Here is a 26,652-nt window from a genome sequence, read left to right as displayed (position 1 = left end):
AACTTATCTTGATGTGTGCTGAGTACCTCTAACCCCCAGGTACTTCACAGAAGTTTATAACACTAAGCTATGAAAATAAAAAATGTTCTTTTAGCCCCATTATTTTTATTTTTGCCAGAGTAACAAGAGAAAATGCACCATTCAGTAAGTTGCACTCTGTCATGCTAAAGCATGTAGACATGGAATATATGACATATGAATAAATCCAGAGCAGTATTGCTATTCATATTTCATATATTCCATTTCTACATGCTTTAGCATGACAGAGTGCAACTTCTTTTGTATATGCCATTGTAGTAGTACCCAGTACATTGCAGTCACCAGTATGTTGTAGTGCCCCGGCTCATGCTTCTGGAGACACGCACCTTTAAATTAGGCGGGCTGTCATCGCTACAGAAATGTCAAGCATGTGGGTGCTAAAGGTGGTTTATGCACACTTGGGCTCAGAAGGAAGGGGGCACATGGATTTGGGAATGCAGAATTTTCTTAATTTCTTTTGGGGGACAAGGAGCTATAGTGCTTTTCCAGAGCATTTGTACAAGCCCCCTATTTTTCCATTGACAGATGACTGACCTGAGTAGGGTGTTGCTTTGGGATCACATTTATCCGGCACTCTACACTCCGAGTGACGGGCTTCGGATGAAACCCCCAAGGGATCCATTCACTATAACGCAGCATCAGAGTTACTCTGGACTCTGGCCATTGTTCAGCGTTGTCCTTCTTTTCAGAAATGCACAAAACTGTGCCAGACCACGCTTTTATGCACGCCTAAAAAGATGGACACGGCCAGATCATAGGTGGCCAGACGACATCCACGTTGCCTACATCTGCCTCATTATAGGGAATCTTCCATCTAAATCACATATTTCAAAGATTTATACAGAAACCCCGGTGTAAGCGTTCAGCGCAGATAATGTGAGCCGAACCTTACTGTGATCTTTGGGAGGCGGAATGAACAAATCAACAGCAGGTGAAGAATTTGTTTTTCTTTATATTTTACACCGTTCCTCGTGCAGTACAAGCAATTAGACAATTTTATTCTTTGGGTTGGAGCAATTACAACGATACCAGATTTATACAGTTTTTTATGTTTGGCTGCTGTCACACACTAAAAGTCTCTTGTTATCTTGTTATTGCAAAAAATAGTTTTTCCATCCCCATATTTTGAGAGCTATAATTTTTCCATATTTTGGCTGACAGTCATATGAGGGCGTGCTATTTTGCAGGACAAGTTGTCGTCTTTGTTGGTACCATTTTTAGGCACATGACATTTTTTGATCGCTTTCTGTTTCAACTTTGGGAGGCAGAATGAACAAAAAAAACTGCAATTCAGGAATTGTTTTATGGGAGTTTTTTATTCCGTTCTGCATGTAGTAAAATTGATAAGGTATATTTATTCTTCGGGTCAGTACAATTACAGCGATACAACATTTATGTCTTTGTTTTATGTTTTGGCGCTTTTACACAATGAAAACTAGTTTATAGAAAAAAGAATTGTTTTTGCATCGCTTTTTTTTGAGAACTATATATTTTTTATTTTTCCACTGACGGAGTTGTATGGCGGCTTGTTTTTTGCAGGACAAGATGATGTTTTCGTTTTGATCGCATTTTATTCCACTTTTTGTTTAGCGGTTTGATGATAAAGCATAGTTTTTTGCCTTTCTTTATTTTTTAATGTTGACTGAAGGGGTTAACTAGTGGGATTGTTTTATAGGTTGGTTCATTCCAGATGCAGCAATACAAAATGTGTAATTTTTTTGTTACATAAATAAATGTATTTTTTAGATTAATATTCTTTCTTTTTTTCTTCTTTATTTTGTGATTTTGTTAAAAATATTTTTACAATCTTTATTAACTTTATTTTTAACTTTTCGACATTGTCCCAGTGACAGATTGCTGATCTAATACTCTGCAATGCTTCTGCATTGTAGAGCATTAGATCAGCGTCTGACAAGCAGATGAGGAGGCGTCCACTTGTGCTTTGAGTATCTTTCAGCCCGGGGTCATCATGGGAGCTCCCTCCCTCTGTGATGCCCTGCGATGTTGCTGTCACTGTTGACAGTGGCATCAGAGGGGCTAAATGCCTGTGATCGGTGCTAGCCTTGATTGTGGGTGTTGCTGCAGAGTATCAGCTCTCGTATAGTGCTGACACCCGCGCAGTTGATCGCAGCAATTCTCAGCGTGAGCCCGCGCGATCATAGCACTATATATATATATATATATATATATACTGAGAGGAGACTTAATAACTGTCTACAAATATCACATTGCAGAAGGATCATCTTTATTCTCATTTGCACAAGGAACGACCAGAAGCAATGGGATGAAACTGAATGGGAGGAGGCACAGATTAGATATTAGAAAAAACTTTTTGACAGAGTGATTAATGAGTGGAACAGGCTGCCACGAGAGGTGGTGAGTTCTCCTTCAATGGAAGTCTTCAAGCAGAGGCTGGACATCTGTCTGGGATGATTTAGCGAATCCTGCTTTGAGCAGGGGGATGGACCAGATGGCCCAGGAGGTCCCTTCCAACTCTACGAATCTATGATATATATGGCGGTTTGCGGGAACACAGTTACATATATAGTGCATGTCAGGAAGGGGATAAAGAAGTGGTTTGAAGTTCAAACTAATTTTTGTTTGAAATCCCAACCTATTTAATTGCATATAAACTATTTTCTAACATACTTGAATTAAACATTCCCTACCCTTGCCTCACAATAATAACGGCTTCTCTTTTCTACCCCTACTTCTTCTTTTATGACACTTTGAGAATATCAATGAATGCTGGGATACTCATACAATGCATCAGCAGGGGTTAAAGGCTGCTATCACTGCCGCAGCCTTTGCCCCCTCCATGAAATGAAGCGTCATCAGTGATGGTTGTTTCAAATGCTGGGCTAATCATTGCGCTATGTGCCCTGTGCAATATGCACAATGACAGTGCACTCTCTCTCCATCTCAGATCAGCAGTAATAAGCCTGCAACAGAATGAATTGTCAGACAAACCATCATGCAGTGTCCAGTCCGCCCTTCAAGTGATATCACTGGTCTCTGCACACTGGGTATTCTGACACCGCACACTAAAAGCACTCGTTACTGCTGATCTGAGCTGGAAACAGAGAGCGCACTGTCATTGTGCACATTGCCCGGCACCTGAAACGAATGCAGATGATGTTTCAAGGATGGGGCAGGGGCTGCGGCAGTGAATGCAGCCTCTACCACCTGATGACTCTTTGAATATCCCAGCATGCACTGGTATTCTCAAATGAAGAAGAATAGGACATTTTTAATTTAAGTATATTAGAAAATAGTTTAGATTATGACACTAAATGGATATAGATTTAGAATGAAAATTACTTTTCACGTTGGATCACCCCTTTAAGACAAGAAACTGGTATGTATGGCACCATTGTATATCACATCTTCGGAATATTCCTATTAAACATATACAGGAGATGTTGCACTTGTGTCAATTATTAGGTATTTATGTGTAAAGTGTTTGCAGCTCTGGGTGTAAATGTTATGGAACATTTGAATTTCTTGCAGCAAGCAGAACATGTATGTTCGTACTCAGGGGCGGACATACCATTGGTGCAAACTGTGCAGCTGCATGGGGCCCCAAGATGTAAGGGGGACCGTTTCTAGCTCTAAAGCAGGTGGAATTGAGTATTATGATGAGCTATTAGAGTGCAAAGATTTCTTATAATGTTCTTGTCCTTTTCCGTCTGAGTCCACAAGTGGTCATATATACTCGCTAGTTATCTTTATCACAGTTATTATGGAAACCACTGGATCATGACTGTCACTATTAGTGACATGCTTTTTATTTAGTAGACACTTTTAGTAGTTTAGTTCACATGCTAATGTTATCTATGGAATAAATAAATATTTATCTATGGAAATAATTAATATTTATTGCAGCTAATTGTGGATTTGTTCTTCTTAACAGGATCCAGACAGTGAGCAGGAAAAGCTTTTTACAGAGAGGGATGCATGGTGGTTATATTCATTCAGGGTAAGCATGCAAGTCATATATTAGAGTGCAGGGCGAGGGTCCGGGTCTTCCCGTCACTCGGCTATGCATGTCTGTACTGTAAATGTCACAGTCATATAGCTGCCACAATGTGCAGCAGCACACATTCATGCATTCAGGTAATATCCAGGTCATTCACCCTAGTGCAGCAAGTTCACCTCAACATGTAGAGAAAAAGGCTGGTTTCACATTCGCGCTTTTTAAGCGCACGCACGGCCGGGGGCAGCTCCGCCCCCGAGCCGGCTCTCTGCCCGGCGTGCCCGCCCCTTCCTTGTAGCGCCGCCTCCTAGCGCACAGCGGCGCCTGCGATCGGCGCACCCTATCTTTAGCATAGGGTGCGCAGATCGTGCGCAGGCCGTGCGCTAGTTGCGCTTTGACCTGCGCTGCGCACTTTTGACGGTGCGCCGTGCGCGCCAAAATCCGAAAAGTTTGATTTTGGCGCGCACGGCGCACCGTCAAAAGTGCGCAGCGCAGGTCAAAGCGCAACTAGCGCACGGCCTGCGCACGATCTGCGCACCCTATGCTAAAGATAGGGTGCGACGATCGCAGGCGCCGCTGTGCGCTAGGAGGCGGCGCTACAAGGAAGGGGCGGGCACGCCGGGCAGAGAGCCGGCTCGGGGGCGGAGCTACCCCCGGCCGTGCGTGCGCTTAAAAAGCGCGAATGTGAAACCAGCCTAAGACAGACACATCAAGGACATTTTATTGTTCTTTCACACAAAACCTGCAGAAAAGCATTGCCTAGCTGCTTTCGCCCCCCCCTCCATCCCCAACATTTTAAAACTGCTTTTGGGGCACATACCAGTCTATTTGTCCAAGAACCATATAGATTCCTATGCGCTGTAACTTGCCATCCACTCTTCTTTCTTTCCCCTCTTCTCCAGTATTCTGCCAGTCCATAAGGTTCTGGAACTTTCTATGCCTCCCTTCCCTATATTGCTTCTGCTACTGTCCAATGACTTGCCTGAACTGAACTGAAAGTCCACCTTTCTGTTAATACCTAACAAGAGAGGAGAGATAAAGATTCCTCTTCCTGTAGAGAGATACTCACCCCCACTTACTATAATATGACTCACCCCCACCTACTATAATATGACTGGGGTATCTCTGCTGCTATACACAGGAACAGCTCACAGTGGACAGATAGAGCAAGGTTGACAGAAAAGAGACATTTAGTGGCTTTTACTTTGGAGACTAAAATTCCTAAATCTGATTTCTAACTTCAGTGATCCAGGGCTTTTCAACACTTCCCTTTATCACAAAATGAAATCGGGAAAGTAATGCGTAATCAGAAGCAAAAAAAAAGTGTCAAATAACCCTACCCTTAAAATTATAGACTGTTCATGTCTTTGTCAGTGGACAAACTTACAAAATCAGCAAGGGATCAAATACTTATTTCCCTCACTGTATGTATGTATGTATAGACATAGATGTTAATATTAGTACATATAAGGTTTTATATTAAAGAAAAAAGTTATATATGATCATATATCATAAATGTATTGAAAACTCTTTAATTGCTTTGTGTCATCAGGAATCCCCCCGTCCGGGGACTTATAATGTCCGTGATTTTCTCCAAGATGCAAAACTTAATCCTGTTCAGCAAACATACAGCTTCAAAGGGCAAGGACGGAAAAAGCCCTTGAGCGCAGCTGGATCTGGAGAAGCTTTATTACCCGGCTGCTACAAGTTTTGCGAATTTAGTGATCTGGTGGAACAACTTCCACGTCCTTCTTCATTCCGCAGCACATCCAGAAGTGCTGTCCTCCTCGGGGTGAAGGATAAGGTAAGATGAACTGGTAACTAGCATTGTATATACACTGCTTTTTGCTATTTAGGTGACAACTCTTAGTATTTTCTGTTATCGAGTGTCCAGTCTACATAGATATTCAGATGCTGGTGGTCAGGGTGAGTTAGCTAGGTAGCAAGTGGGTGACAGCAATGCCACTGCACATCTATCCATTCACCAACTGGCCGTGGGTCTCCCATTTCAAACATATAGCTTCCTGAATACCTATAAGACCATAGGTTCGAGTCTGGAGGTAAAGGATCGTGTGTGTACTGCGAAATTGGACTGGGAATCCCTGGGGCTGACAGTATCAGTGAACATAGGGATAGTCCAGGAAAAACCGCTGTAATGAACTAAGGAAACAAGAAGCTGAGAGTGTTATAGCCGATACTGCGTTACAATCTGATGCACTTGAACTGTTGAGTAAACTTCTGTGTATTAAAACAAACTGAGTGTCCCCTGGTTCATGTGCGGCAGTACCTGAAGTTCAAGACCTAGAGACAGCTGAGGCCTGCGGCCTGCAAGTGAGTATAACGCACCATACATGTGACAGCACATTGGGACTGGGGCACGATTATCATGTAAAGTGCATGGGCGACATGGAGTAACAGTTCGCCCTTGACTACTGCCCTCTGACATCAGTCACACACGGGCCCTTGAGTCTAGGAAGGGGTAAAAAAAAGTCCCTTTGGCCCATATGAAAAGACCGGTACTGTTAAATACCCATGACAGTTGGGGTCTCTTTTGGAGATTAATGCTGTTGGGTCCAAGAGGTTAAAGGTACACCACTTCTGCTAGTGGTTGCAGACTACTCTGTGATGTCTACAGAGATTATGAGCAAGTGTAAAGAGAAAAGCTCCGTGCCTAAACCCGAAGTATAACCACCAAGCATTGTGTCGTCATGTGTCATGCAACCATGATGCTCAGTGCCATTATAGCCATCACACCCATTAAGAGACTGTAACCTCTGTGCTAAGGTGCACCAAATGTATGAAGTCAAACATTGCAGAATACAAACTTATATGGTAAAATAAAACATGCAAATAACATCAGAAAAACAATGCTGTAAGGCCAGGTCATGGTTTTTGCCTTGCAATGACCTTTGTTTGGGGGGCAGTGGGTTTAGTATTGGACCAAATCTTCTGTTACATAATAGATTGCTATAAAAAAAATAAATTTCATTTTATCCTATAGATATTATACTAGACATATTCCACTAATGGATAGGTGTCCCTGGGATCAAAACGTATCTGCCCTACACTTCTGTAGCTTAGAAGAAGCCGCACACATTGCAGCTCCTCGGTGAATTACCGGCTGGACGGTGCGGTACCCTTCATGAATTATAGAGTTTTGTAGCCAAGGGCTATTTTATATTGCTGGGAGTCCGGTTGTCAACTGGAGCCATATTAGCGAGTAAACCTTTTCACCTTTCCTTAGTGCTGGATTCCTGTGTCCTATTTCTCCCTTCACTTGGTGAATAAAATACAGACATATTTAATGTCACTTTTTCCCCCAGGCAAAGCTACAAATATCAGATGCAACATGTTGAGTGCCAGCAATCCTGTTTTATTGAGCACTGCCTGTATTCTTCAGATATACTACCTTACATTTATCCCACTAGGAGATTATTATTTATATACATATTAGTTGTAGTGGTGGCAGAGGTAACAGAGGCACCCATGCCCAAATACAGGCAGGGGCTCAAACATGGTAGCAATATTAAAAAATGGCACATGGTTGGTGGTGATGGTGGGGGCTCTGTTCTAGTTTTTGCAGCTTGAAGTCATTCTTGCCCACGGTAACAACTATACAGGTAAACTCTATAGGTATAGGTGTCATAGTAACTGACTACACCTTATTTTTCTATACGGTAAGTATTGCCTATAGGTATAGGCTATACTTGCCGTATATTAAAATAAGGTGCAGTCAGTTACTATGACACATTTGTGAAAGGTTCTGTGTCACTGGTGTAAGGACAGGTGGACGAAAAACATTGACATATTGACTTTCCTTTTTACATAGTCTGTAAAAAAAAAAAAAAAAAAAACCCTCACAACAGCAGTTTTAGGGTATGTGCACATGGTGTCTTTTCAGGCCAATTCCACCTGCAATACACCAGAAAAAGCACCACAAAAAACAACATCTAATAGATGCGCCTTTTCTGGGCAGCTTCGGGCTGCTGTTTGAGGCTGAGGGGGGGCCAAGATCAATGGCCCCTTACCAACCTGAGAATAGCAGCCCCCAGCTGTGAGTTTCGTCTGGTTGGTTCACAAACAGAGGGGGACCCCATGTCAGGTTTTCATTCATTCTTTCTCTCCTGCTCGCTGTTGCCGACAGAGCAGGAGAGAAGAATGACAGCCGTGTTTAGCACCAGCCACCGGGGAACAGCGCTTACTGTAGCGCTTCTTCCCCGGTGGCCGTCAGGGTGGTCCTGATGTGGCACACGTGCGGCAGACGGTTGCCACACGGATGTACCACGTATCCACATGGACACGGATAGCTCCGGTACTGTTTTTTCCGGTACCGGAATTATCTGGACTTGTGAGACTACCCTTATAGAGTAAAACGTGCCAGTGGTCGACCCATCACAAGAACGATGGCAAAACCGCTGACTAAACCATACCAGGAAAATGACTGCCGGTGCTTTCCTGAAGCAGCTTCGTTTGTGAAAAGTTGGCTGCTGTGTAAAAGATGCCGTGTGCACACAGCCTTATTCACATAACAAAGGAGCCATTATGAATTAATTTTTAGTAAAGCTTTACGTCAAGTACAGTTTTCGGCAGCATCATATGCTACTATAGTGCTTTTATACATTACTGTTTTGAGGAGATATTTCTTTTCATTTCCTTCCCCTGTTAGATTACGGTATATTAATTCAGAGTTTTTTGGAGGTGGAAAAAGCCAAAGAGTATTTCAAGTGAAATTTTACATTTTGGTATTTTTTTTCTTTTTTTTTCTTTTTAGAATATGCTAGAATGAAGTTTTTTTTAAACTTGTTCCTTTGTCTGTAATGTGCTAAAATCGATATAAAAAATACTTGAAATCTGCTTGCAACAAGCTTTCCTTTCTTTTGAATGAGAAAACTCACCTATGGTCCACCTGTTGAGTTAGAAAAAAGCTTTATGTTCCTTCTTTGGTGCATTTTATCACACATAAATATTTTATCATTTTTTTATACATTTTTGGAAAGATTTTTTTGCAGTAGAAATGTGTCAATGTTTTAGTTAAAAAACACATAAAAGAACCACACTAAAAAAAAAAACTATAAAAAATGCATAAAAAAATCACATGTTCTTAACAAAAATCAAAACTAAAACCAAACCAAAAATCATGTGCTTCAACACTTTCTTTAGATGTGGATTTTTCAACCAGATAAATCCACGTCAATACACTGAAACTGGGAACCAAACCCAAGCGTTTCTGAAGGGGTTTTGAAGAGATTAAGAAGCTTTTTTTTTTCTGAAGTTTTTTTTTTGCAGCCTTTTGACTTGTCGGCGTCAATTTTGGAGCAGATTCCACCTCAGAGAATATCTTTTATTTTCCACAGGGCATTTTTCGAAACCTTAAAAGAAATTAAATGATTAGAAAACCTCATATGAACAACAAAGTGGATTTTATATTCAAGTCAATAGGAAGAGTATTCATTCAAAGTGAGGTTGAAGCCGTTTTTGAGGACGATATTGGAACATATCTGCTCCAAAATCCTAAAAAAACCTCATTCATATTCAGTAAAGCATTTTATGAAATTAAAGGCCCCGATTCAGTCTCCCAGACGTGTTTGGATATGATAGTATAACTCCATACAGCTCTGTTCTAATGGTAAGAAATCCTTATATTTTTCTTCTTCTTCTTTGATAATTCCTGTTTCGTCTCATTTGCAGGATATAAACACAGATCCCTGTCAATATAATCTCATCGCCCCACCTGTGGCCCATCATGATTGCAAGTAAGTAGGAGATTTCCCACTGATAAATTTGTGTAATGGCCTGTACAGACGACCATGTTTTCAGTCCGAGTGCAATCCAACAAAACATCGGCTCGTACCCGGACCAATGTTATTCTATTAAACCGTGCACATGTCACATGTCGGCCATGTAAGTCACCAAGTCCATGGAAACCATCGGACAACACTCGAATGACATGCGAGTGGGGTCTGATTTCCATGGACTGACACAATGGAAAAGCTGGGAAAAAAAATTTCCATCTTCTCCGCATCTGAGAAAATCGGATCACACTCATCAGAGTGTGATTAGCACAATCAACCCGATTCACTCAGACGAAAGATGTAGTCGTCTACACCTAGCCTAAGGCTACTTTCACACATCAGGTTTTTTCCAACAGGCAGGATTTGGCTATTTGTTAAAAAACCGGATCCGGTGAAAGCTGCCGCTGGATCCGGTTTTGTCTCATTGAATAGTATTAGCGCTGGATCGTGTCGCATGGCCTTCCGTTTCTTCCGGTTTCCGTCGGATCCGGCTAAATGTTTCATTCCGGCGTCTGGAAAAAAAAGTCTCTAGTAACGTTTTTTGTCTGCGGCGAAAAACCGGACAGCGTCGCGTCCGGCTTTTTGCTACAATGCAAGTCTATGGGCGCCGGAATGTGCTGGACCCAGAAAAAGAGGGATCCGGCTACCGGATCCAGTTTTTTAAGTCTGAGCATGCTCAGATCCAATTGTCCAGCCCCCAGGAAACAGATATAAACAATGCCAGTGAGGCTAGACGGATCCAGCATAAAAATGGATCCGTTTCATCAATTTTCCACAATTTACGCCGGATCCGATTTTTTTAAAAATAGCCGGATCCTGCCTGTCGGGAAAAACCTGATGTGTGAAAGAAGCCTAAGGCCGGCTGCGGAGTCTTATCCGATATACACTAGAAAGTAGGGCACACTGACATTATTTTTACGGACATTTATAGAGGGTATATCCCATGCACCACTCCGTGTCCCGTGCAGACTTGGTACAGCGCATCCTCTAGGTTGTAAAAATTGCACATGCGCCAAGACTCCAAGGCAACGGGTATCTTCCTTCCACAAAATATATTTTTATTGACACCAGTATACAAAAAATAGCAACGTTTTGGCCATGCAGGGCCTTTATCAAGCCAAGAAAAAGAGTGCATTTTTTTTTTCTCCCGGACATTCAGACTGAAGGAAAATCATGGATAGCCCAATGGAATAACATGAGTCAGTGTGTTGTCCATCACAGCAGAAGTCCGATTTTATACATTCGTCGGCATGAGCTCTTAGACTATATTCACACAGCCATATTTTTGGTCCGACTGCAGTCCGGGGAAAAAACTGACATCACTAATGTTATTGAATATGGCTGTTTAGATGACCATTTTCCATACGGACTGAGTGTCGGTGTGAAAAAAATTGCAGCATGCTCTAGTGTCTTCCGTATTTCAGATGAGACTCGCCACGTCTATTTGTGCGCAGGCCAAAAAAATCAGATCAGAGGTTGTCAAATAGATTATGAATATTTATTGTTAATGTTTGCATGGTTTTTACACAAACAGTACATCATCAATCAATTTTTATTCTGTTTGTTGACTGATGCAACTGTCAGGAAGTGACCGAATCATGGCTCCACCTCTGCTGCGCATTAGTCGCGTGCAGTCCGCTATGTTTCACCCTTCCCTAAATCTAAAAATAAAATTATTTATTTTCTTAATAAGGCTGACCGCAGGACACCTAGAGCAAAAGAAGTAGAAAGGATAGATGAGCTTCCCTTCCACTATGCTATTTGCAAATTCAATTCTTCGTCACTATCACCTGTCCTGCTACTAATGATCCTTAGGTTCTAGTGAAGAGCACGCGTGCTTAGATAAGGCGTTATCCCAGCCTGCTCGTGTCCTAAGTGAGTATTTTCGGTGTGCTCGAAAAATATGCTTGAGTCGCGGTGGCTGCAAGTCTCGCGGTTGTTTGGCCCGACAAACAGGCAATCCCTACATGTCTTTCGAACATCCGCGAGACAGGGACGGAAGCATATTATTCGAGCACGCCGAAAATACTCGATTAGGACACAAGCATTCTCGGATAGCACCCTATCTGAGCAGGCTCGCTCATCACTATTAGGTACTCGCTCACAAGTCTGATTTTCTCATACGAGCACAATCCGTAGTTTTTACGGACAACACTCGTGCTTGTGACAGTCTATGGGGCTGTGTACATGTCCAATTTTTTTCTCAGACCAAGTTGTCCGCAGAAAATAACAGAGACAAGTTTAATTTTGATTCAAGGGTCCGATCACCATCAACAATGCAAGTCTATCGGTCCGAGAAAAATTTGCACCACACTTGGATGACATCTGCGTGGTCCGATTTTCACAGAAGAAGGGGGAGAAAATAAAAATTTCCGCTCCACATTCAAGAAAAACTGATGACACTCCGATAAAACGCTGCTGAAAGTCTGATTATAATAATAGGTCATTTTTTCTCGTACATGGAAAATACAATAAAAAATATATTTGAATGAGCCTAAGCCATGTGACAAACTACAATGCACATTCAGGGGTCCGTAATAGGAAAAAAGGACAATTTTTCTTCAGAGCGTTGCATCCAATTTTAACTAATTTTACGGTCCGGTGAATTGACTTGAATTTGTGAGTTTGCCTTTTTTTTCAGACAAGTGCTAAACATTGTGGAGCTATCACATCCACAAAATGCAAACATGACTGGCCCCGTGCGCCGCTCCGTGTGCCCATCCACATGATGCATGATCTGCCTGCTATTTACATACTCTAGTCTTGTCCATAAATTAGACCAGACTGGCACATGTTGTGTTTCTCCCACACGTACCGATGGTCAACGAGGGTAATTTCCCTTGTGCACAGGCACATAAGCTAACATTGGTCCATGTGCTGACCGAATGTGGTGCGTTGCCTACTCGGCGCAAAACAAATATTTGTATGAATGTTCACTTGTCTTACAAGCTTCTCCACCCATGTGTAGTTGGCGCGTCCTTAGGCCGCGGTCACACTGGCGAGGAATACGGACGAGTGAGAGGCGTTAAAAGCACGCATTAGACACGGACAAATTATTCTCTATGGGTTTGCTCCCAACAGCCGTATATTTCTCGGGCGTATTCTACGGCCCGTACCAATCGCAGCCTGCTGCAGTTGTCAGCGTACTACGCCCGTAATACGCCAATGCAAGTCTATGGGTGCGCAAAAAATACGGATTACACACGGACCACACATGTGACTTGCGAGAAATACGCACCCGGTGTCTTTTAGAAAAGCCGGCAATTCAGTGTGCTATACAGTAAACTCACACTGACAGGTTTAATAAAGAAAGAAAGAATAGATATATACACATAGAATACATATATACATACATACATGTCATTGTGACAAACATATATATATATATATTTATATTTCACAGAGTTCTTCATAGCAGAATAGCCGCTAATTAAATTGCCGGCTTCTATGAAATCATTCCCCAACCCGACATGAAATGACACATGGTTTACATTCAGTAAAGCATTTCATTTCAAGTTTTTTTTATATGTCCCTGACTAATAATTAGATGAGGGTTTGTGTGCAAAATTTGGGAGTTGTAGTTGTTATTTTAAGGGGTTAATTTGTTGTTAAAAAATGCGTGGGTTTCCCTTTGCCCTATATTGGTGGTGAGTGGGTTAATCTAACAAAGGGTAAATGTCACCATTCGATTGTAAGGTGACATTAACCCTTTGCTAGATTAACCCATTCGCCACCGCTACAGGGCAATGGGAAGCCCACGCATTTTTTATAAACGAATTAACCCCTTAAAATAACAACTACAAGTTCCAAATTTTGCACACAAACCCTCATCTAATTATTAGTCAGGGACATATAAAAAAACATGAAATGAAATGGTTTACTGTATGTAAACCATGTGTCATTTCATGTTGGGTAGGGGAATGATTTGATAGAAGCCGGCAATTTAATTAGCGGCTATTCTGCTATGAAGAACTCTGTGAAATATAAATATATATATTTATATATGTTTATCTCAATGACTTGTGTGTGTGTATATATATATATATATATATATATATATATATATATGCATTCTATGTGTCTATATCTATTATTTCGTTTCTGTTATAAACCCTGTCATTGGGCTCCATTATATGTCCATTTTGCAAGGCGGCCATACGGATTGCATACGGATGCTGACATGCGCAAAATACGCAACCACACCTTGCTTATGGATGACATACGGAGTACTGTTTAGGGGTCATTCATCCGTATTACGCCTGTAAACTACGGACCGTATTTTGCGTTGGTTAGTGTGACCCCGGCCTTAGGGAAAAAGTACAAGGTGCCATTTTATTTTTTTTGGACACCTCATTTTCGAAATGTTGCAAGAGTAAAGGCAAACATAGTAACATAGTTATTAAGGTTGAAGGGAGACTTTAAGTCCATCTAGTTCAACCCATATCCTATCCTAACTTGCCCTAACATGTTGATCCAGAGGAAGGCAAAAAAACCCATGTGGCAAACAGTAAGCTTCACATTGGGGAAAAAAATTCCTTCCCGACTCCACATACGGCAATCAGACTAGCTCCCTGGATCAACGCAACACTAAGGAAACTAGTGTATATACCCTGTAATATTATACTTTTCAAGAAAGGCATCCAGTCCCTTCTTAAATTTTAGTAGGGAATCACTCATTACAACATCATATGGCAGAGAGTTCCATAGTCTCTCTGCTCTTACAGTAAAGAATCCGCGTCTGTGAGTATGCTTAAACCTTCTTTCCTCCAGACGTAGAGGATGCCCCCTTGTCCCCATCACAGGTCTAAGAGTAAAAAGATCATTAGAAAGGTCTTGGTATTGTCCCCGCATATATTTATACATTGTAATAAGATCACCCCTAAGCCTTCGATTCTCCAAACTAAATTACCCCAAGTGTAATAACCTGTCTTGGTATTGCAGACCCCCCAGTGCTCTAATAACCTTGGTCGCTCTTCTCTGCACCCGCTCCAGTTCAACTATGTCTTTCTTATACACCGGAGACCATGGTCTTCATGTCGCAGCCGTAACCCGGGCGTGAGGCTCCCGGGTCCCACAGAAGTCAAGAGCCTCTGGGGTTATCAAACTGGCTATTAAAAATTCTTAGCTTTTGTGAACAAAACAGCAATGGTCTTTTTTTTTGGGGGGGGGTTTCACGCACGTTCTGTTTGAGATTTGCAGATTTTTCTGCAGGTAAAATCCACATCAAATGAACCAAAGTGTGCAAAATATTTGGGAAAAAAAGTGGTTTAAGATAAAGTTCCAGCTTCCAGGCCCTGTACTTTAATTGATGTTTGCTGTGAAGTATTATACAGAAATGCAGTTCTCCTGAAATATAATGAAACACCCTAGAAGTGATTTTAGGCTTCCTGCCGTTCTCCAGCTGTTGTTCATTGCCGGCCTCCGCTCTAATATTAAGCCGAAGTTTAAAGCCCCAAAAAATAAAGTTAAAACCAATTATCACAGCAGGTCAATAAAGAAAGCCGCTAATGTATTTCATGTTCCGTTTTGCACAGGATTAGAAAAACATACCTGAGTTCTTACAAAAACAGCACCACACCTGTCCACAGGTTGTGTCTGGTATTGCAGCTCAGCTCTATTCAAGTGTCCCCGTTTTTTGGAGCAGAGCGGCCATGTTTTTTCAAAACCTGTAGGATCCTTTAACATAGAAGTTTAGCAATCAATCACATTAAAGAGCTCAGTTTTGGGGTCTTTTGGAAAATTAATTTTAATCCAAATTTTGCTCAACCTTAACTGGTTGCTCTAAGTAGCTGTTCAATTTTTGCATTTTTCTAGTTGCAATAAATCTCCGTTTTTGAAATAAATACTTAATAGGATTGTGCAGTACTAGAAAAACATGGCTGTTGTCGTCTAACAGCAGACAGCGCCACACCTGTCTGCAGGTTATGTGATGTATTGCAGCATTTTCAGCACTTTGATTATTGGAGTGGAACTGCAGTGGATCAAAAATGACAATACTAGTCAATGGGCACATGAAAAAAAGCGGATGATATCTGAGTGCGGATTTTATTTTTTTATTTCTCTGCATACGAGAATGACACTCGGAAAACACTCTGATCAAACTCTGATCAGAACAATCTGTACGTTTTTCTCAAACGTGGAAAAAGCGGACATGTGGATGAACCTTGAAGGACCTGGCATGATCGTTATACAATACATGCATAACTTATTGATTTCAATGAGCATGGTGCAATGCTTCATTGTTCCTGCGGGGGTGCTGCAGGGAAACTTGGCTCTTGCTGCCAGGTTCCGCCACAGGTGACAGCTGATTATTAGGGGTCCTAGTAGCCCCTGTGGCTCCCCCCCCACAATATTTCTGGTGCATCCTCTCTAATATTAACTGCTTCTTCTGCATCAAGTCCTACACTGACTCATTGATTAATGAAATCTATTTTTATTGCTGCCATCACCGACCTTGTAGCCTAGAATTATTGCCAGGTGTAGCTTGTGCTTTTCACAGAGAGGAATGTAGGGTAAGACATGAAGACAATTCACCTGTGCATCGTCGTTGTCTTTGTGCATCTATTGTTTTGCACCTGTGTGTTTGCTAATCATATCAAGCTGGCATTTTCTGCTTTATCCCTGCAGGCATTTTATGTTTCGATCCGCAGTACAGAGATTTCCCACAACTCACTTTATTCCTGTAAGTAATATTTTCTTAGCTGCCATTGAATGTCTGGGACAATAGGTTGTTGGCCTTCATCCACCCCCTTCCATTAGTCTTGGGTCGATTCCCCAGAACTTGCTGTGGCCGCAGAGAAGGAAACTCTGAAGATTCCCCTCTCTCATTAAATAAAGAAGCTGATATCAACCTATAAGATCCCTTTTCCCGGGGCCCTCTAACTGCCCAAAACGTGCACTAATTGTAAAAGAAATTGATGCCTCTATACAGACAGCTGTTTTGGGGGACACCTATGCAAATTAGCTCTCTCCCAGAAAACTAGTGGCGGCAGCTATTCTCTAAGCCAGTGTCTGGAAATGTAACAAATCTTGGCAAAGCAAAGTCCAGGCACCCCTCTACAGATAGCAGTTTGGGGGTTTACCCCTCATCAGCATATAACAGAGAAGTGAGTGGGAATTATTGGTCAGAAGAGGGTCAATACCATCTCCAGGAAGCGATGGGGTTGAGCCCCTCTATCAGAGACTAATGAATGATATAAACAGAATCTTATCCGTGTGTGTAGTGTCACTACCGTGCCTTCTCCAGGCCTCAATACAACAGATCTGTCCCCAACCTCAAATGATACTGAAGTTACTCTGCTGATTCTTCCCTGTCTACACAGCAAAGCTGGAAAGGTTAGTGTGTTTTCAACTGGAACAGTTCAGTTTTTGATATCAATAGTCACTTAAAAATATGTTTCTAAAGGTGTTTTCACTTTACGTTCAGGCACTCGTTCGGAGACCCCCGTCGGGGCTTATGTCCAAACACCCCCTACAAAAGGGATTTGGAGGTATGCACCGACAGGGCCGTAGACTATATTTGTGCCGGCAGAGCGAACGTGCTATCTGCCGTTCATAATTTTTGAGCGTATACGCCTACTGGATGTGACGCTCAGACACAGTCCACTACGTCTGAGTGTCTGCCCCCAGTAGACGTACACGCTCGAAAATGATGCACAGCAGGCATACATTCACTCTGCCAGCACCATTATAGTCTATGGCCCTGTCGGCACATAAGTCCAAATCCCGTTTTTCGGGGGGGGGGAGTGAGCTTCGGATGTGAGGGAAGGGAAACGCAGTACATTTTATGACAGTGTAATCTGCTTTGGCAGCAGCTGCCTGGCACTGATTGCTAAAGTTAAGTTTACTGTTTACTGTCTACAAATAACCCCAAGTTCTTCTGAGTGTCAGCTTTTCCAGGTGTAAAGTTTAGAATTTGTAGAACTTGTGCATAACCTCTCTTTATCTATTCTATATGAATACCGCAGTACTTTGTGTGTGAGTGTGTATGTGTATATATATATATATATATATATATATATCTAATATATAAAGCTCAAAGTGTGTGTGTATGTGTGTGCGTCCGAAGCTATGTTGTGAGGAGAAATTTTAACCCTGCGCGTTCCAAACAATTTTGCCCCTATCTACATACTGGGGGAAAAAGTGTGTGCGTGTCCCAGAGCTGTTTAAAAGATGAAAAATGAGCTGTGATTGGTCGCTATCAGCAACAGTTTTCTTTGTAGACAGTTGTGGTAACTGAGGCCTATTATTCTTATCATTTTTCTTATCGTCCGTCTGTAAAGCTGGAAATAACACAATTTATTACCGTGCCAACACAGACCACCCTCTGACACAGACTGCAGGGGACTGCAGTATCACACAGGATAGGATTAGATACACAGCTCAGCAGTCAGTATCACACAGCAGAGGATTAGACACATTGCTCAGCACACAGTATCACACAGGATAGGATTAGATATGCAGCTCAGCACACAGTATCACGCAGAGTAGGATTAGATGCACGGCTCAGCAGTCAGTATCACACAGGATAGGAATAGATACACGGCTGAGCAGTCAGTATCACACAGGATAGTATTAGATACACGCTCAGCAGTCAGTATCACACAGGATAGGAATAGATACACGGCTCAGCAGACAGTATCACACAGGATAGGATTAGATGCACGGTTTTTATGTGCAATATAATCATTATAATTTGTTATAACTTACCACAGTTGGTTACTATGCCCGGGCAACGCCGGGCTCTTCAGCTAGTTGGATATAATTCCACACCAAACATAAAAAAGAGGGTGGACAAAAGTATTGGCACTGTTCGAAAAATCATGTGATGCTTCTCTAATTTGTGTAATTAACAGCACCTGTAACTTACCTGTGGCACCTAACAGGTGTTGGCAATAACTAAATCACACTTGCAGCCAGTTGACATGGATTAAAGTTGACTCAACCTCTGTCCTTTTTACTTGTGTGTACCACATTGAGCATGGAGAAAAGAAAGAAGACCAAAGAACTGTCTGAGGACTTGAGAAACCAAATTGTGAGGAAGCATGAGCAATCTCAAGGCTACAAGTCCATCTCCAAAGACCTGAATGTTCCTGTGTCTACCGTGCACAGTGTCATCAAGAAGTTTAAAGCCCATGGCACTGTGGCTAACCTCCCTAGATGTGGACGGAAAAGAAAAATTGACAAGAGAGTTCAACACAAGATTGTGCGGATGTTGGCTAAAGAACCTCGACAAACATCCAAACAAGTTCAAGCTGCCCTGCAGTCCGAGGGTACAACAGTGTCAACCCGTACTATCCGTCGGCGTCTGAATGAAAATGGACTCTATGGTAGGAGACCCAGGAAGACCCCACTTCTTACCCCGAGACATAAAAAAGCCAGGCTGGAGTTTGCCAAAACTTACCTGAAAAAGCCTAAAACATGTTGGAAGAATGTTCTGTGGTCAGATGAGACAAAAGTAGAGCTTTCTGGGCAAAGGCATCAACATAGAGTTTACAGGAGAAAAAAAGAGGCATTCAAAGAAAAGAGCATGGTCCCTACAGTCAAACATGGCGGAGGTTCCCTGATGTTTTGGGGTTGCTTTGCTGCCTCTGGCACTGGACTGCTTGACCGTGTGCATGGCATTATGAAGTCTGAAGACTACCAACAAATTTTGCACCATAATGTAGGGCCCAGTGTGAGAAAGCTGGGTCTCCCTCAGAGGTCATGGGTCTTCCAGCAGGAAAATGACCCAAAACACACTTCAAAAAGCACTAGAAAATGGTTTGAGAGAAAGCGCTGGAGACTTCTAAGGTGGCCAGCAATGAGTCCAGACATGAATCCCATAGAACACCTGTGGAGAGATCTACAAATGGCAGTTTGGAGAAGGCACCCTTCAAATATCAGGGACCTGGAGCAGTTTGCCAAAGAAGAATGGTCTAAAATTCCAGCAGAGCATTGTAAGAAACTCATTGATGGTTACCGAAGCGGTTGGTCGCAGTTATTTTGGCTAAAGGTTGTGCAACCAAGTATTAGGCTGAGGGTGCCAATACTTTTGTCTGGCCCATTTTTGGAGTTTTGTGTGAAATGATCAATTTTTTGCTTCATTCTCTCTTTTGTGTTTTTTCATTTAAGACAAATTAAATGAAGATAATAATACCAAAGAATTTGTGTTTGCAATCATTTTCAGGAAGAAGCTGAGTATTATCTGACAGAATTGCAGGGGTGTCAATACTTTTTGCCACAACTGTGTATATATATATATATATATATATATATATATATATATATATATATATACACTGTATATACAGACCGTATATATATATATATTTTTTTTTTTCATAAGGCTGGTATATGGTAAAGCTACTTAAAGTAATTCATGCAGAATTAAAAATACTGTATTTATTTCTTATCAATATCTGGGCTAAATCTTGACCTCTGCAGTTCCCTAATTGATTTTATGATTGTCATAGAACAGGCCTGCACAACATACGGCCTGCGGGTGACATGCGGCCCGCCGAAGGATGTTGTGCAGCCCGCGGAGCTGTTCGGGATGTGCCACCATAATATGCAAAGAAAATGAAAAAAAAAACAGACAATGTGATTTTCTGGATTTTTTTTTCTCAGTTTGTCTCCCATAGTTGAGGTCTACCTATGATGTAAATTACAGACGCCTCTCATCTTTTTAAGTGGTGGAACTTGCACTATGGCTGACTGACTAAATACTTTTTTTCCCCACTGTACAACAAGTACAGTAATCTTAAACAATACAAGTCACGACTGGTAAATTAATGTCATATCATTAATGGGGTGGATGAGGGGCAGAGGAGCTAATGTTGATGTCAGGGCACATAATGGGGGACAATTGTGAAAGGGTGCACAGTTTTGAGAGGGGCTGTGTTGGTGGAGGGATATTTTACAGAATGGCAATGGCAGTGTGTTTTTGTGTGTGAGGGGGATAGTTTGCAGAGGGTCAGTGTGTGGGAGTATATTTTGCATAGGAGCAGTGTGTGTATGTGTGTGTGTAGGATTTTTTGCAGTGGGGCAGCGTGTGTGTGTGGAGGGGATATTTTGGAGAGGGGCATTGTTGGGGGATATTTTGGAGTGGGGCAGTGTGGGGGATATTTTGGAGAGGGACAGTATGGGGGATATCTTGCACAGGGGCAGTATGCAGTGGATATTTTGGACAGAGGTAGTGTGGGGGGAATATTACAGAAAGGATCAGTGGGGGGGATATTTTGGAGAAGGGCAGTGTGGGGGTTGATATTTTATGCAGGAAGCACATTGAGGGGCAATTATTTATTCAGGGACACAGCACAATAGATATTTTTCATTTATTGGGCAGTATAATGATATCTTTATTTTTAAGGGAATCATGCCGGGAAGTGCTCCGGAAGACTGGAGAAGAGGGAAGTCTGCAGAGAGACTAGCTCTGGGCATGAAATCTCATCATGGCGTCTGGGCTGCATGGACACAAAAGGGATGGGAATAACTTCAATCAGAGAAGATGTCAAATATAAGGTACCTGGAGGTAAATTTTTAGTTGGGATCCTGACAATGTCTCATCAGGGCTGTGGTTCTTGTATGGTCTGCATTCTGATGATTGTTAACAACTCTCAGTATCTCCTTACCATTGCTAAAGACATACTGTGAGTTGTAGGCTCATGTGATACAATTGTACATGGGGCTGAACTGACATTGCATTTGATCACTGTACTGAGCTGAGTGATTTATTCATGTACTGACTGTGGTTCTGATCTTTTACACATATAGAAATCCAAAACGTAATTCATGGCTATGTTAAAACTTAAAAACTCTCAAAATTTAGAGTTTTGAGATTATGAGGAGTATTTGGCGAGTTTCTGCTTTAAAGACTCAGTGGAAGCTAGCGTCTGCTCATACTTGTTTTTTTTTTTTTTTTTTTGCAGAAACTGAGCAGAATCTCTTCAAATCCTCCTCAAATGTTTAAAACTTGGTTCTGGTGATGTATTGATGTGCCGTTTCATTTTTTTTGCAGCCCTTCAGATTGGTTCAGAGTGGCATTGCGGCCCTTGGACCAAAAAATGTTGTGCACCTCTGTCATGGAATGATGATTTTATTCATAGGAATTGTGCCTGACTAATTTTTACCTATTATGTCCCTCTATGTGATTTATGTCATATGTAATGGGCCACCCTAATATGTGGATACTGACCATATGCCATATACTTATCACATTGTAAGCATTTGTCAAGTCAATGTAATGTCAAAAAAATGCTGGTATTTATAGGAAGTCTGTCTGTCAGCACAAAATGACTGTTCCAACCAAGCACAGGCACTCCGTGCACTCTTTGAGTGGCTGAGCTGTTTGGGGCATCTTCCCATCTACTTGTTCTGCATCTATCATTAGTCTATCGTGCCTTGATTGACAGCTCCGGCTTTACAAGCGTCAGAAAAGAATGGACAGAGATGGAAACCAAGTAGGTGGGAAGGTGCAATAATGCCAAGGGTGTACCTAGTGTCTGTGCTTAGTTTTCACAATCGTTTTGTGCAGACTCAATAAGAAAAAAACCCTAAAAATTAAGACTGGCCATACACATTAGATATATAGTATATGTGCCAAATGCTGCCCTTAGCAAAACGAGGGAAGAAGACGCTGTCAAACCCTTGTGAGAGCGGCTCATATCTCTGTGAATAAAAGGATTTCCTAATCATATTCCAAAAGATCCGAAGCCCAGATCCTTTTTACTCTTATTCTTTTTAACAATACTTAGGTATGTATTTTTTTTTAATCAAATAAAATGTAAGTTTCCAGGCAGAAAAGAATCTGGTGCCTCGGATCTTTTGAAATATGATTATCTGAATCAACTTGGCGGGACGCTAAACCGAGTAGCCCGAGACTAGTCATTTAGTGGTGCACGGGATTCCCTTGTAAAGCAAAATGATTGGGCTATTAAAATCCATCTGCCTGATCCTCTTCTCCCCTACGTATGTTAATGGGGGAGAGTTTGGAGACCCCTATACACAACGGAGAGCTGTTCGGTCCTATTAAAATCAGGACATTCATTATGTATGGCCAGATTAATTTGTTCTGGACAAATGGCCATACTACATTAAGTGGCTAGTACACACACACACAACTACATACATACATGCAGGCCGTACACGCATACATACAGTCAAACATACAGAACATGTCGCAATATGCTGTACGGTAAACACACTTTTTATGTCTGCCGTCAAGCCCAGTCCTGCCTCGTACACGCAGGGATTAGGTAAATAATGCATTGAAATTTTAGATTTGTTTGCCTTACACGGTTTAGGTTACATCTGCTTGATATGCGCGCGGGGTATCCATGGTTCCCTTTTCCACAACCTGCTGTTTGTGAGCTCAGGGAGGATTAGGTCTGGGCGTCCCTATTGTCACCATTTTAACTTACTCGGAGGGAAAAGTCAATGGTGTAACCGCCAAGTATTATTTATACTCTGCTATACATTTATAACACCTAAAATCAAGCAGAACGCCCATCATACCTGTGTTATAGCAGAACTAAAGGACCACGGTATAGGAGAACTATGGTTTACCTCCGGTGTAGACCTATAGCCAGCGGAGAATATTGCCGTAATGACATATGAGAGCTTGTGAACACATTGGCTTATATACGCTCACACACTGTCTGAGCTTTTCCTTATTTAACATTCTTTTTATGCCTTTTGCAGCGACTTAGCTGCCGGCATTTTATTTAACAAATTGTACGTATTACTAGTGAGCCGTTTTCAAGCGGAAACTACCAGAAAAGTGGCCAGGTCACAACTTTTAGCCACTTCACGGATTTTGTAAAAAAAAAAAAGTTACAAAAGACTAAACTTGTGCACAGCTAGTCGTTATTATATCGCTCTACAGATTCTTTTTAGCATTTTTTTAGTGCTTTTTTAAGTGGGTTCAAGGTGGAATCCATCTGAAAAAGTCATTGTGTGCACCAGAGATGGACATACCATTGGTGCAACCTATGCAGCCGCACAATGCAGGAGTAAAGGTGGCCCACTTCCATCTCCAAAGCACTAAACAGCTTTTCTCACATGCACATTATTGGATGGCAAAGGGCCCATATACTGTTCTTGCACAAGAGCCCTATGCTGTCCCTGGTATGCATATGTCCACTCCTAACAAGCATTTTGTAGCAGTGAAGGAAAGTTAAGCCGGTGGACCCTAAAGGCATGTGCCTCATCATGCATTTTGTGTAAGATTAGGTGAGCTATGACATCCAAACTAAACACATGGATATGACTTGCCTGCCATCTTGCTGATATGGTACAACTCGCTTTCATTAGGTCAGTGGGAGGCATCTACAACTTCTGTCGTGTTACAGTGATCCATAATTTCCTAAAGGGGATTCCCCACTAAAAAAGGTGATTGAGAAGTGCCATCACTTTTGGATTCCCATCAGTCACTCAGAGTAACAGGTGACAGCACTTAAAATGGCAAAGTTTGCCAGATCATCAGGAAAATTCACAATGAACACTTTCTTGAAGATAATATTAGATATTCTTGACCATACATGACCAAGGTCCAATCATTAGTGGTCCACGGAAAGGAGTATGGCCATCGTGACCAAGTCAAAAAGAACCGTTAGGAGAAGAGTCATGGTGCATGACACTATATTTTAAGGAAATCCATATTTTAAATTCGTTTATTAAACCATAGACAGGGCATACAACATACAAACCGACAACGATGAAAACACCGTACAACAAATACATGTTCCACAAAGCACCAATGTCGAACAATGTATGTATACCAGTTGCCCGCAGAACAAAACACACTGTCAACCACCTCACATTAGTCTGCGTGCCATTATTCAAACAGTAAAGCCTGTCAAACCTCCAAACTATCACTACCACTACTACAACATAACAACCATTTGCAGCCTGTGTCCACATAATCAGCTCCATACCATGCGACATTTCCGTCCCACAACGTGAGATGAGGGAACTCCACCTCTCCCATATCTCCCCGAATTCACCCGGGCACCCCCCATCCCGATACAGTGTACGCCCGTAAGGCACAATCGAATTCACCAATTCAATCCAGGCCCCAAGGGAGGGATCCGAACCCCCCATCCACCGCAGTGCCAGCACCCTCCCTGCCACGAACAATGTCTCCCGCAAGAAAATCCCCGTATAATGTCCCTACGTCTCATCATCCCACACCCCAAACAGACACACCAATGGCTCAAGGGGAATAGGAATTTGTGTCAGGGAGGCCAACAATGATGTCACCTCTCTCCAACAATGTCTCACAACTGGACATCGCCAAATCACGTGAACAAAATCTGCATCTGATACACGACATCCCAGACACTCCGAAGACTGGAAACGGCCCATCTCAAAAAGTCGAGTCGGAGTCAAATATGACTAGCTTATAATGTAAAGTTGCATCATTCTGTTGTCAATTGACGGAGACACCTTAGCTGGTGACTCCATGATTTCCTCCCACTCCTCTCCCTGTGTGTCAGGGATGAGCCTTTCCCATTTCCCCCTAACCAAGCATATGGCAGATTCCATCCCCACTGATAACATGTGTGTATACAGAGAGGAGACGAGACCCTGGGGACCCTGTGATTCAAGAATGCCTATCAGGGGTAGAGACGAAATAGCATTATTCATACCGACATATCTCACGTACGATTGTAAGGCCGATCTCAATTGCAAATATCGGAAGAATTGTGACCTCGGGACATTGCACTTAGCCTGTAATTGTGCAAAAGATAATAGTGTACCGGAGTCATACATATCTCCTATCGTAGAAACACTGTACTGAGACCAGAATCCGGCAGACACGTGGACAAACAGCGTCGGAAAATAACTATTGTTCCATAAGGGCATTTCAGCTATGATATCTCTAAATCCAACCACCCTCTTAATCTGCCTCCACACTAATCTTGCCAGATGAAGCATGGGTAACAAACGTGGGACATTTGCCTTCTCCAATTCCAAAAACCCCAGTGGGCAATCAGCACGCGCGGCATGAAGCAGATGGCTCTCAGAGTTAGGGAGATGATTACCGGGCATCCACTTATTTATAGCTCTGGCCTGTCCCGCCAAATAATACAGATAAAAGTCCGGCAGTGCTGCCCCCCCCCCCCCCCCCTTTTCATGGCCTCTGCAAGGTGGACAGCCTAAGCGTTGGCCTGGCCTTACCCCATACAAAAGATGTAATCTGGGAGCTCAAATTGGCAAAAAAGGACCTAGGCACCACCACAGCACTATGTTGGAGAAAATAGCTGATCTTGGGGAGTAATATTTTAATTAAGTTAATGCGTCCAGCTACAGACAACGGGAGTTTAATCCTGACCGCAAATTTGACTTTAACCATCTCTAGTAATGTATATATTTTAAGTTGCAGATCAAGCGTGCTGGATTGAGAAATATGAACACCCAGATATTTAAAATGTGGTACAATAGGCAGCAAGGAGAGAGTCTCAAGTCGCGGCATCGGGGTATGAGAGAGTGGCATCAGAGCAGACTTCTCCCAATTTATAAACAGGCCGGAATATTTACTGAATTTGTTTATAGTAGCAATCACCCCCGCCAGCGTCTCCTCCGCCCTATCCATAAATATTACCATGTCATCAGCATATAGGCCTATGGTATCCACCCAATCTGCTATCTCTATACCCATAATGTTAGGGGAAGTTCTCATGCGAATTGCCAGAGCCTCTATTGCAAGAGCAAAGAGGGCCGGGGAAAGGGGACACCCCTGACGAGTCCACCTGTGCAGAGAAAAGGACTCAGATATGGAACCATTTACAATGACACGGGCCTTAGGCGATAAGATCCACAGTCCAGAGGGTCCTTCCCCTCTTTCTTAAGCACCATTATATT

General features: G+C 42.2%; 1 protein-coding gene across 1 annotated transcript in view; it reads left to right on the top strand.

The window, feature by feature from the left end:
- The window catches only part of STPG4 (sperm-tail PG-rich repeat containing 4), a 73,292-nt gene that overhangs the window by 10,323 nt on the left and 36,317 nt on the right, over positions 1–26,652 (top strand). The window contains exons 2-5 of the mRNA XM_073554058.1: positions 3,953–4,018; positions 5,568–5,819; positions 9,704–9,768; positions 16,435–16,489. Of these exons, the coding sequence (XP_073410159.1) occupies positions 3,953–4,018; positions 5,568–5,819; positions 9,704–9,768; positions 16,435–16,489 (438 nt within the window). The remainder of the gene's footprint in view (positions 1–3,952; positions 4,019–5,567; positions 5,820–9,703; positions 9,769–16,434; positions 16,490–26,652) is intronic.

Source organism: Dendrobates tinctorius, unplaced genomic scaffold (genome assembly GCF_039654945.1).
Source record: "Dendrobates tinctorius isolate UK_male_01 unplaced genomic scaffold, ASM3965494v1 ptg000205l, whole genome shotgun sequence".
NCBI lineage: Eukaryota > Metazoa > Chordata > Amphibia > Anura > Dendrobatidae > Dendrobates > Dendrobates tinctorius.
Note: the sequence above shows the minus strand (reverse complement) of the source record. Positions and strands in the feature narration are given on the sequence as shown.